Below are 13,056 nucleotides of genomic sequence, written 5' to 3' on the forward strand. Positions count from 1 at the left end.
TTTTTTTTTTTTTTTTGGTTTTTCTCCGGTACCAGGAATCAAACTCATGACCTTGTGCTTGTGAGGCAGGCGCTTTTGCCACTGAGCTAAATCCCCAGCCCCTTGGGGGTCATTTTAAACTGGGAAGATAACCAGGTGTGGTGACTTATGTCTGTAATCCCAGCACTTTGGAGGCTGATGCAGGAGGATTGCTGTGAGTTCAAGGCCAGCCTGGGCTACAAAATGAGGTCAAGGCCAGCCTGAACTGCATAGTGAGACCCACTCTCAAAAACACAAGTAAATAAACAAACCAGGAAATCACAAAGAGTAAGCACCAAACTGTGAAAAAAGTAAAACACTACACACATTAGAAGGGACATTTGTTTACAGTTTGAGAGCTGCAGTGAGAGGGCTGAGTATGCCTTTGTTTGATTTTAGTTGGAAACGTGCCTGAAGCAGTTTTAAGCTTCTCAATACACATGTGAATTGCAGTGAAAGAAACTCATTTGGAGATTACAAATACATTTTAGTGGGTAATCAAATCTGCAAATATAGAGTCTGAATAATCAGGATTGACTATAATAAAAAAGTTAATGACATACACAATACAGTGGAAAGGGTGAAACATTAAAAGTTGGTTCTTTGAAAGAGCTAATAAACTTTTCTGCAGGATTGGTAAAGAAAATGATAAAACGTAACTTTCTTAAGTGTATGCAGTGAACACGGGGTCATAACTAAGGATGCAGCCAAAGCCTGGCTACACAGTGAGTTCAAGGCCAGCTTGAACTACAAATTTTTGAGACCCTGTCTCAAAAATAATATGTATTTGCTCGTGAAATAGCAGACCAAAACAAACTGAGGCCATTATATATCTATTTAAATGGCCAAAAGAAACTGTAACGCCACCAAGTGCTGGGAGAGAGAGCTAGAAACTGCATCTTGCATACACTGCTGGAAGGAATGGAGAGTAGAGGAGCCACTGCACGCTCCCCTGGTGGTTTCTTCCGAAGCTGAACATTCCTGTACCATAGAACCAGCACTCACCCTCAGAGAAATTTAATCATAAAGAATTGAGTGTTCGTAGCTGTTTTATTTGTGATAGCCCCAAACTGGAAACCATACAAATGGCGCACAGCCGGTGAATGGATGGCCAAAGTTTGGTACAGCCATACGATGGAACACTACTCAGCACTTTACAGAGAGCAAGCTCTTGATACCCTCAGGCTATTTTGTTATATAACACTCTTTGGTGACAGAATTACCCTGATAGATAACAAATCAGTGTTGTCGGGCTTGAGAGTAGGGAGAGGGTGTGACTACAAGTAGACTTTTTTTTGGTACCAGGAATCAAACTTAGGGCCTCGTGCTTGCCAGGCAGGCAGGCGCTGTGCTGCTGAGCTATGTCCCTGGCCCATGGACTCATTGATAAAATAGTTCTGTGCCCTGAGTGTGGTACTATACATGAATGTGTACGAATGATAAAATTTCATAATACCGTATACCAAGAAAAGAATATGTAAAAACTAAAGAAATTTGAGTAAGCTCTGTAGTTTACATAGTATTGTGGCAGTGTCAGTTTCCTGGTTTTGGTACATGTTATGATCGCATAAGGTGTTATCATTGGGGAAAACTGGCTGACAGGTGCATGGGAACCTTGGCTAAATTAGTTGACAAAGTTTTTTTTCTTCCATTGAAGTACATAAAACAAGATAACTAACTTATACTCCTCAAAAGATCCAGGATTACAGTGACAAAGACTCATCAATATCACTGCTTTTTATAAGCGCATTTGGCAAAACTTGCATAGGCTGTGTTTATTAGAGAATATTATTGTAGTAATGGTAATTTTTTATTTATCGTACTGTGGTTGTATAAGAATGTTTTCAGGAAGTAGTATACACTGCAGTATTTAGAGGTAAAGGGGCATCTTCATAACATCATCATAATTTGGATAAGAAAAGTAATGGAATTTTTAAAATAAAAAATACTTAGAATATGTGTTCCATGCATTCTTCTTCAGTCTTCTTCCTTTTTTTTTTTTTTTTTTTTTTTGTATTGGGCATCGCACGCAGGACCTTGCGCTTGCCAGGCAGGCGCTGTGCAACCGAGCTATAGCCCTGGCCCTCGACTTCTTGATTATTAATTTCTTTATCTTTATGACTCTTTTCATTTGATTTTTTTCACTTTCCTTTGTTACAGGCTGTTCAGTATCAAGCAGCTATGGAATATGTCCAAAAAGCAGACCGAAGGAGTTTGTTGTCTGAAATTCAAGCACTGCGTGCTCAAATGAATGGTAGGAAAATGACCCTGAAAAGAGAGCAGGAGAGTGATAACCCTGGCCAAGGTAGGCTGTGTGACAGGCTCCTGTGGTTACACAGTAGCTGAAAATATTTCCTTTGTTTCCCTTATTATTATTACTCAGCGAAAACATTTCTTCTTGGTCACATTTGTAATTTCATAACACTAAAGAAATAATCTATCTTAATTTCTGTAGGGGTTAGAAAATTGCCAAATTGATCAGCAATGTCTAATTAAAAATAAACCTTACATTACAGCCCTTAAGTTCATTGTCTTTGTTTCAAGCTATATGTAAGTCTTTCCTACACCTAAAGGTACCTACCTTAAGTAAAAGAAGTTGCAATGAAAATAGTTGTTTTTACTTTTAGCCCTTTAAGAATTTACGAACATAAAGTGAAGAATTCAAATACACAATATGACAGATTATTGCAGGAGTATCTGTGAGCAGCACACATGTCAAGAAGTAGAACATTACCCAAAAGCCCCTTCGCATACTCCATAGTGTGTACCTAGCGGTTATTGTCCTGATTTTTCTTTAGTTTTACTACCAATGTACATATTCCCTGTACTCGTGTGCTTATTATTAAAGTTGCCCTGTTTTGAACTTTTATCAGTCTGTACATATTTTGTGTCTTGCTTCCTTTCTCTTTCTATAACATTCATTCAGGTTACTGAATTTATCTCTAGTTTGGATTTGTTGCTGTGTAGAATTCCCATGCATGGATATTATACATTATGTTCCCCATCTTATTCTACTGTGTGCTTGATGTACCTATACATAGTCTACCTAGGAGTGGACTTGCTGTGTCACAGGATATGTATATGCAGATTTGCTAGGTAATGCCTAGCTATGTCAAAGAGTGGCAGTGTCAGTTTGCACACTCACTAGCCCTGTAGGAGGGTTTTATTATTGCTTCACATATTTGCAAACAGCTGGCTCTGTGACAGTCTCTTCCGTGCACAGTGGATACTTTGTTGCCATCTCTTAGGTGCGTAGCAGACATGTATTGTGACTTTAGTTGACTTTACTAACATGGTTTAGGTCCCTTTTCATATGCTTAGTGACTTACTTGCTTGAGTCATTTGCAGTTTGCGATAGAGATATCTGTTTAAACTGAACTGCAGATAGAAGTCATTAGAGTAAATTTTCATCTTCCCTCCGAAGACAGGTTGCTGCATGTTTAGTGATACTCTTTCGTGTAAGGCAGAAGCATCTGCTTTTGAGACTGTTACAGCAGTTTCACATTTTATCATTGAAAACCCAAATTAGGTTAAAAGTGCTGCAGAAGGAACAGTTACTGTGAGATATATTACACATAACCCTTTAAACAGAATCCTAACTAAAATTGTACAAGATAATACTGTTTTATTTAACTTAAATAGGAAGCCACTGGAAGCTTAATATCACATGGATTCATATTTGCATATGCTATTCACTGAGAAATTGTTTTAAAAGCCTAAATTAACATGATTGATTATGATCTAAAGCCAATACTATTCCTCTCTCCTAAAATCATTAATATGGCTTGATAAACCTTAAAAGAATTTTAAATTTAAAAAATGTTTTAATGGAGTATTGTTACATATTTATGGCACAACAGAAAAAACAAGAGTAAAAGTGACCCCTAGAATCATATAAAGCCTAAAATAGTGGCTGTTTAACACTTAGGTAAATATGTCCGCAGACCTTTTCAACATGCATGCACACATAAATACATAACTTTTGTTCAGGTGGGAGCCTGATGCATATTTTGTAACATAACGCAACACTTTTTTCACTTAACGCACTTGAAGATTTAAATCCCCAAGTTTGTTTTCATTATAACAAATGTGCATCATCTGCTGGATGTCTAATGAGAGGGCAGGGAAAAGGATCCCAGCCAGGGTTTGTGCTTCCCACTGCTGGGGACAGAGTTACAAAGTTCCTAGGGGCCATCTGCAAAGAAGGGCTGAGCATAAGAAGCAAGCAGTGTTGACCATTGTAGTCATGATTACATGGGTAACTACTACAAATACTATACATGGTTATCAAAAATTATTAGAAAATTTAAGTGTGAGTGGTTCACATTCTTAATGAATAAACACAGAAGTCCCTTGGCCAGTCACGGTGATGCACGCCTGTAATCCCAGCACTCAAGAGGCTGAGGCAGGAGGGTGGCTGTGAGTTCAAGGCCAGCCAGAAGTGCATAATGAAACCCTGTCTCAAAAAGACCCAAAGAAAAAGACAGAAGTCCCTGTTTATAATTTTGTGTGAACATTGAAAGTTTTTTTTAAACTTTATTAATACATGTGTGGAGCTGGGGATATAGCGCAGTGGCACAGTGCCTGCTTGGCAAGCGCAAGGTCCTGAGTTCAATTCCCAGTACCAAAAAATAAATAAAATAAAAATTTTTTCTTAAAAAATACATGTGTGTAGTACATAATGTTTACATTCCTTGTGTGCAGTTGGTACATGTACATGACACATCCTGATTCATCCCATTTGTCTTCCCTCTCCTTGGAGTTTCTGGGGGAGGTTTTATTTTTGTTTTTGTTGGGTTGTGTTTGTTTGTTTTGGTACGTGTTTGTAGTACATAATGCTTACATCCCTTGTGTGGAATTGGTACGTGTACATGATACATCCCAATCCCTTTTTGTCCCTTATCCCTTTCCTCCCTCCATCCTTCCTGATCCCCTCCCCCTTTGAGGATGATGTATCTCCCTACTTGCAATTTCTACCTTTGAATTTGCTCTTTTTACTGTGGGTTTCTAATATAGGAGAAATCATGTGATATGCAAGTGTGTGTATCTGATTTATTTCACTTATTATTATGGTCTTAAGGCACGTCCATTTTCCTACAAATGACTTGTTTATTTTTCTTCGTGGCAGAGTAGTACCCAATTGTGTGTAAATGCATTTTCCTTATCCATTTGTCTGTTGATGGATATATGGTCCATTTTCAAGCATTAGCTAATACGAGTTACGCTGCCATAAACGTGGGTGTGACTATTACCACTGTAGTATGATGACTTTAATTCTTTCGGGTAGATGACCTAGAAGGTGAATAGCTACATCAAACAGAATTTCTAGTTTTAGTTTTTTGAGTAATCTCCTTACTGGAGATCATACTAGTTTACATAGTGTTTTTACTACTTTACTTTCCCACAGACAGTGTAGGAGGGTTCTTTTTTCTCCTGCAGCATTTCCAGCATTTGTTCTTATTTGATTTCTTGATGATGCCATTCTTTCTGGGGTAAGATGGCACCTCAGTGTTGTTTTAATTTGCATTTCTCCACAGACCAGTGGTGTTGAGCATTTCTTCATGTATTTATTGGCCGTTGGTATTTCTTCCGTGATGTGTCTATTCATTTCACTTGCCCAGTTTTTGATTGGGTGTTTTATTGTGGAAGTCTAATTTTTTTTAGTTCTTTATATATTCTGGATATCAGTCCTCTGAGAAATTGTTGGCAAAATTTTTTTTCCTATTCTGTAGGTTGTCTTCTCACTGTTGGTTGTTTCTTGTGCTGTGCAGAAGCTTTTATGATCCTATCTGTTGGTTCTTGGAACTATTTCCTGTGCCACTGGGGTTCTGTTCAGAAAGTCTTTGCCTATACCTGTGTGTTCAAGAGTTTTGCCTATCTTCTAGCATTTTGCTTCTGGTTTAACATTTAGTTCTTTAGTCCATTTTGATTTTACTTTAGTATATGGTGAGAGATATGGGTCTAGATTCAATTAATTTTAAATCCTGCATTCATGAATATAGTCAACTTTTATTATTTTTTAGTATACTTACAGTTCTGGAATTTTTCTTAACAGAGAAAAAATTTCTTTATAAAAATAGATCATAGTGACAATGAAATCCATCAGTCTGGACTGAGTGCCATAATCCCTGGTTTAATAAACAAAGCAGTAATCTGTAATTCTGACAATGCAGAGTTGTAAATATTATTTTGGAAATCATGTACAGAACTGTCTTTTTAAAAATATTTTTACATTTCTAGAAATTGAAAGCAGCTCTACATTTCTTTAAAAATATTCACTAAATATAAAATTAAAATTAACAAGTGAACAGGAAATAATAGCAATTTTCAATGGTGACAAATATTCTTACAGTAACAAATAATCTGACCTAGTTTTTCCTATACCAGTCTTACAACTCAGTCCTTAAGACATCACTTTCAACATAGCAATTTTGCCTAAATTATATGAAGAAAGAAAATTGCATCAGCTAACATTGAAATCTTAAAAGAAGTTACTGATAAAAACACCTGCTTTCTAATGCTTCAGTGGGTCTCTTATAGGACAGAACACAACGGCAGTTGGAGGTTTTATTTGAAGATTTTGTTTTCTGTGTGTCTCCTGTTTCTAGACCAACTACCGTACTTTAAAATATAAAATCTTGAAGCTTTCTTAAACTATGCTTCAGACCTGGTTTATGCAATTCTATAATTTCTGCTTGCGGAATTAGTAATTAGGGATATAGTCAGCTCTTAAAAACACTGTTCTTCATGTGCAACAGACGGTCAGAATCCCGAGTGCTGTGACAGGCTCCTTCGGTAGACGCCCAGATGGCATTGCGCCATTCAGGGATGATGCCTTTCAGGTACTGGTCCTGGGTGACCAGTACCACAAAAACGTGACCTAGGACTTGTCTTACTGTATATTTGCTAAAAACAAATCTAATCATTGTATAAATTTTCTACAAGCTCCAAGTATTCATTTAAATGTTTAAGACTTTTTTAAGTTTAGTAACAAATCTTCACATATATATGTAATGCTTTATACATTATACACCTGGCTTGTTTCTACTACCTTTAAGGAAAGAATATTGCTTTAAACTAATAACCTTAAATTAACTGGTAGAACTGCATCGATCTTCCTTTCATCTTTCCTTGGTTCCTGGATTTCCTTAAATGATGGCATCCTGTTTATCAATGATTCTGTACTAAATGCCTCTTCTCAAGTAACATATTTTGCATGCAATGTAAAGAATAGATAAAACTCCCTTGTCAATACAGTACTACCAGCAAAGCTGACATTGTCAAATTTTGATCCTTTGTTTTCTCTAGAATGAGAATTACTGTGATTGTTTGTTAGCTGTGTCTCCAAACTATTGTGGCTGTGGTCGTGGAGGATGTTGACATGGGGGATTGTTCTGTGAAACACTTGTTGCTTTAGGAGTAAACTCTGAGGTAGTGGAAGTCGTGTTTGTTGAGATTCCTGGTGCTGTCATTTTAGAAGTGTGTGGATTTTGTGGTGACAGCTGTCCCATGATTGAGTCCAGGTAAACTGTAGTTGATTTTTTCACATTGCTGCTGCTGTTAGATTTGCTTGTATCCTTGGAGAACACATTCTCTGTTAAGTTAGCACTGGAGTTGTGCAGAGGCACCACACATGCCACACTGGGAGATCCCTGCGTTTCAGGGGACCCCGAAGCACCAGCACCTGTAGCTGTCCCGGGAGTAGCGCTGCTGAGCGCTCTGCACAGCGAGCACTGTTGTTCCTGGGACAGGCACTGCAGCCGCCCAAGTCCCCAGTCTCAGTGAGGGCCATGGTGTGATGCGCACCACTTGGCCTGCATCACCCCCTACAGCCCACAGCTCCCAGGCCTCCTCTTCTGCCGCTAGCACTACTGAGGAAAATATGCGTAAAGTTTCTGTAAAGTACCAACTGTGGAGGCTGTAATCTTTTACAGTTGTTTTGCAGTAACCTCCTAAACAACAAATTATTTCTTAGCAGTGAAATATTTATAGACCAAATGAGTTACTAGATCACATTTTAAATGTCAATCGTGTTCCCTTTAGAACTCTTGGAATATAACGTGCAACAGAAGCAGTCTCAGATCCTGGAGATGCAAGTGGAGCTCAGCAGTGTGAAAGACAAAGCAACCGAACTTCAGGAACAGCTGAGCTCGGAAAAAATGGTGGTTGCTGAGCTAAAAAGTGAACTTGCACAAACGAAATTGGAACTAGAAACAACACTCAAGGCACAGCATAAGCACCTGAAAGAATTAGAAGCATTCAGGTGTGCCAGCCTTCTTTACTGTAAATGTGTATTAGGGCAGGAATGGAGTAATTCTGTTGTAAACATTGTGCAAACAAAAATAAAACACTACTTGTGATGTTTAAATAGCATGAAAACTTTGTTAATTATAGCACAAACAACAGTAGAGAGAGGAAATTCCAATTTTTTTTCCAGTTGTAAACTCCTGATTATTTTGGCATATTCTCTACTTAGTTCTTAGTTCTTGTCTTAGTTCTGTATGAGATACAATTTTGATGCTTATTTTACCGTAAGCTAAGTAGAAACGATGTTTAATGTGATGAATGGTTTAGTTAGCCAAAATATGCAAAGTGTTTCAAGAGATAATGCTTGTAAAAAAGGATACATTTGTTTATATAAATACTGAGATATTCTGTTTGCCAAAACACATTGCAAATACAGTCGTTCTTATTTTGAACACTGATTTCACACACAAATTCATGTAATGATTCCTGTGGTTAGTAAAGCACAAGGAAAAATGCTATTGATTTTATTTTGTAAGCCTAGCTACTCAGGAGGCTTAGGCAGGAGGATTCTAAGTTGAAGTCCAGCCTGTACAATTTAGTGAGCCTCTTGTCTCATAATATGAAAAGAGCTGGGAATGTAGCTCAGTATATTCCCTGGTGTCAGTCTCCATACCCCCCAAAAATTATTCTGTAGCAATAAACTGTATAATAGTTCACAGTGGTAAATAATCGTAATTGTACTGCCAATATTGGCAACAGAGAATTTGAGATGACCACATTCAAGAATCCTTAAACTTCATATTTTCATGTTAGCTAGTTTATAATATACAGTATATGCCTCAACTTTTCAGTGTAAACTGCTTTTTCTTGCTCAAGATGTACTTGATGACAGTTCATTTGTCTCTTTTGATTTAGATTGGAAGTTAAAGATAAGACAGACGAAGTACATATGCTTAATGATACATTAGCAAGTGAACAGAAAAAATCAAGAGAGCTCCAATGGGCTTTGGAGAAAGAGAAAGCCAGGCTGGGACACAGTGAAGAGAGGGAGAAAGACGAACTCGAGGTATTGTCATTGTTATCTTTATGTCTCGGGAGAATCTAGTCTTGAGACTGGTCTTTTCTAAAATGTCAACGTTAGACACCCTTAAAAGCTGTGTTTTTCATTCTGCGTTAATTACTGCTATAATGTTATCTAAACTGCATTATGAGGAAGTGATGATGGTTTGCTTTTTATTTTGCTGCATCCAAGGGTACGTACCGATTGCTCTGTAGCACCATACTTGGGGAATGTGAATTGGTGCACACCAGTTTGATAAACAGGGCATTCGTATTACTTTAATGCAGAAGTAGTTTTGGTTCCTGTTTTCTCCTAAAGCAGTGACGGCAAACCTCTTAGAAACAGTGCCCGCACTGCAACCCAAAACCCATGTATTTATCGCAAAGTGCCAATGCTACAATTAAACCTGAATACTGAGGTTTTAGTTTAGAAAAAAAACTGTTATCTGCTGCTCAGCTGCATGCCCACCGTGGCAGGAGTGTCACGGGTTTGCCACGGCCATCCTACAGAATGGGGTCCGGACTGCTTTCATGGTACACAGGAGCCCTTGCTGCTATACTTTCAAAAAATTTCGGATAAGCACTGGGCTCTCAGGCAGATGCCCCTAGGCTCGCATGGCTCTCAGCTCAAGACAGGCTGGGCCTCGCAGAAGGCCCGGGGCAGCGGCGGCCTCCCTGGCCCAGAACACTCCTCCTGTCACCTAATGCAGCGTGCGCCAGCTCAGGGGCCAAAACATGTCGCCAGCCCTTTTGCCCTGTTTTCTTGCTTGCTCACTTTTTAATTTCTGCTGTTGTAACCTCCACACAGGGATATGTAACTTCCCCAAATACTAATCTATTTTTTATTAAAAATTTGCATTGATTTTGAGTAGTTTGTCGCAGATCCCACTTTCTATGTAAGCTTTATTTTTAGCCTCTGAAATTGAAAAACATAAGATTTTTCAGGAATTTCTTATCAGTGTCTACCAGAAACATGTATTTTTGAAATTTCACACAGTATCTTAATAATTTAGTGTATGAAAGCACAGCAGTCACTACCTTAGCCACCCCTGTGGGTGTCTCGCTGTTTGGAATCACCATGTTCTTGACATGAATATGCGCTTGTTAAGCAATTATTTTCTTACGCTTATTCACACAGAAGTACGTAACAGTTTAAAAAGAAGACACACCATTAATATGGCTAACAAGTATCACAAGAATGCTTATAATTTTTAATGATCTTTGTTAGAATGTATCCTGGAGGCTGGGTGTAGTGACACACACTTGTAGTCCCAGCACTTGGGAGGCTGAGGCAGGAGTTTTGCTTAGTTCAAGGCCAGCCTGGGCTACATAGTGACTTCAAGGCCACTCTGAAATACATAGTGAGACCCTGTCTCGAAAAACAAAAAAGAAATATTTAGCCAGATTAGCTTAATGTTTTATTTTTTTTGGTTGTTTTTTTTTTTTTTTTTTTTTTTTTTCCTCCGGTACCGGGAACCGAACTCACGACCTTGCGCTTGCCAGGCAGGCGCTTTTGCCACTGAGCTAAATCCCCAGCCCCTAGCTTAATGTTTTAAGAGAAATGTGTTGTTATCCTGTCTCTCATTTATATTCCTTGATGAAAATCAGTTGGCTGTCTAAATAATTATGTTCTAACCACTGAAAATGTAATTAATAAACTGGGTAAGCATATTATCCTCTAAGTATTACCAGTTTAGTATTAATAAAAGCATGGTTTTATACTTACAAAGTACATGAGTAATACTAAGAAGTGCTTAAATTTGATGTTTTCTTACAAGGATCTGAAGTTTTCGCTTGAGGATCAGAAACAGAGGAATACTCAGCTAACTCTGCTTTTGGAACAACAGAAACAGCTGCTAACAGAATCACAGCAGAAAGTGGAATCACAAAGAATGCTCCATGATGCCAGGTTATCAGAAGAACAAGGCCGAAACTTGGAGCTGCAAGTCCTCCTCGATTCCGAGAAAGTCCGGATTCAGGAGCTGAGTGGTGCCCTAGCGAGGGAGCGGGAGCTGCGGGCCCAGCTGCAGAGCAGTGACCAGGCTGGCCAGCCGCGTCCGCCCCTGCCCTCCGAGGACCTCCTGAAGGAACTGCAGAGGCAGCTGGAGGAGAAACACAGCCGTATAGTAGAACTGTTAAATGAGACTGAAAAATACAAGCTGGACTCGTTGCAAACAAGACAGCAGATGGAAAAGGACAGACAGGTTCATAAGAAGACACTGCAGACGGAACAGGAGGCCAACACTGAGGGCCAGAAAAAGATGCGTGAACTCCAGTCTAAAGTGGAAGATCTTCAGCGCCAGCTAGAAGAGAAAAGGCAGCAAGTCTATAAGTTAGATCTTGAAGGAAAGCGACTACAAGGAATTATGCAGGAATTCCAAAAGCAGGAACTGGAACGGGAAGAAAAAAGAGAAAGTAGACGAATTCTGTATCAGAATCTTAATGAGGTAAACTGAGACTTTAAGTACTTCTAAGGAGTTCCATAGCCCTTTGATTATGAAATTTTGATACTAGGTTGAATTATTTAAATAGTTTATGTGCAAATCATTTAAAAATAAATTCTATAGAACCTTATTTGGAGTATAAACAATAATTCTGCTCCCTTAAGAAAGCATATTTAATGCTGTTCATTTATAATTATTATTTCTTCTTTTTTCCAAAATTGCCAGCCAACCAGTTGGAGCTTGACTAATGATCGGACTCGAAATTGGGTTCTTCAGCAGAAAATAGAAGGAGATACAAAAGACTCAAACTATCCTAAACTGACGGTCATGAATGGAGGAGAAACGAACTACAATCACGAATTAGAAGTGGTCAGACAGAAGCTCGAGCGTGCGGCTTCGAGCCTGCACCATCTGTCCCAGAAAGCCTCTGACAGGTTAGGCTGGCCCGCCTGGTCTTGGGAGCAGCATCCTTAGGCTGGACAGTCGCCACCCTGCAGGCGTAGCTGGCCAGGGCGGGAAGTGGAGATGTACAGATACTGCTCCTTCCACGGAAGATCTGAGAGTAACCCCCGCGCTTAGGGAAGGAGAGCTCTTCACATAAGGGGTCGTGACAAGTGAAGCAGTCTCCCCAGTCTATAATGTTTGTGTTAGGAAACCCTCCTGAGAAAGTCTTTTCTAATTTTTTGTCTTTTTGTTGAAGGCTACAATTTGAAACAGCAGATGATGAAACTTTCATTTGGATTCAGGAAAATATTGATGGAATTATTTTACAACTACAGAAATTCATTGGCCAGCCAGGTGAAGAGGTAAGACCTTTTGAAAAGTTCTTTGTAAAACAGCAGCGATTCAATAGGAAATATGAACTGTTTGAAACTGCCAACATATTCTATAAAACTTTGATTTTTTTAATGGTAAATACAATGTTTGCCCTCCCAAGTGCTGGGATTATGGGTGTGCGCCACCACGCCTGGCTACAGTGCCCTTTTATTAATATACTAAGCTTCCTAAAAGAGCAGTCTGGTTTCTGCCCTCCCCGCTGCAGGAGACCCCCCTCAGAATCATCCCAGTGTCTCCACGGCTCACTCACCTGCTGAATCCTTTTGCTCCTGCCTCACGTAGTTAGGCTGAACACTCCGGGCTCTCCATCTCCTTAAAGCCCTCTTTCCTGGTCTTTGTCAGTGTTCTCTCATTGCGTCTGCGTCTTCCATCACTTACCTCCTGGTTTCTCCTCCCCGGTCATCTTCCGTGCTTTTCTCTAATGTGCTCTAAAGCGCCTCCATCCCACAGC

General features: G+C 39.2%; 1 protein-coding gene across 7 annotated transcripts in view; it reads left to right on the forward strand.

Moving 5' to 3' along the window:
• Akap9 (A kinase (PRKA) anchor protein 9) overlaps positions 1-13,056 on the forward strand; it is a 157,836-nt gene that overhangs the window by 136,274 nt on the left and 8,506 nt on the right. For all 7 annotated transcript variants that reach the window (XM_005388001.2, XM_013515942.1, XM_013515944.1 and 4 more), the window contains 6 exons: positions 2,179-2,323; positions 8,062-8,281; positions 9,181-9,331; positions 11,103-11,771; positions 11,994-12,202; positions 12,469-12,574. In XM_005388001.2, coding sequence (XP_005388058.1) covers positions 2,179-2,323; positions 8,062-8,281; positions 9,181-9,331; positions 11,103-11,771; positions 11,994-12,202; positions 12,469-12,574 — 1,500 coding nt within the window. The remainder of the gene's footprint in view (positions 1-2,178; positions 2,324-8,061; positions 8,282-9,180; positions 9,332-11,102; positions 11,772-11,993; positions 12,203-12,468; positions 12,575-13,056) is intronic.

This window comes from Chinchilla lanigera, unplaced genomic scaffold (genome assembly GCF_000276665.1).
Source record: "Chinchilla lanigera isolate Chin_1 unplaced genomic scaffold, ChiLan1.0 scaffold00031, whole genome shotgun sequence".
Lineage (NCBI taxonomy): Eukaryota > Metazoa > Chordata > Mammalia > Rodentia > Chinchillidae > Chinchilla > Chinchilla lanigera.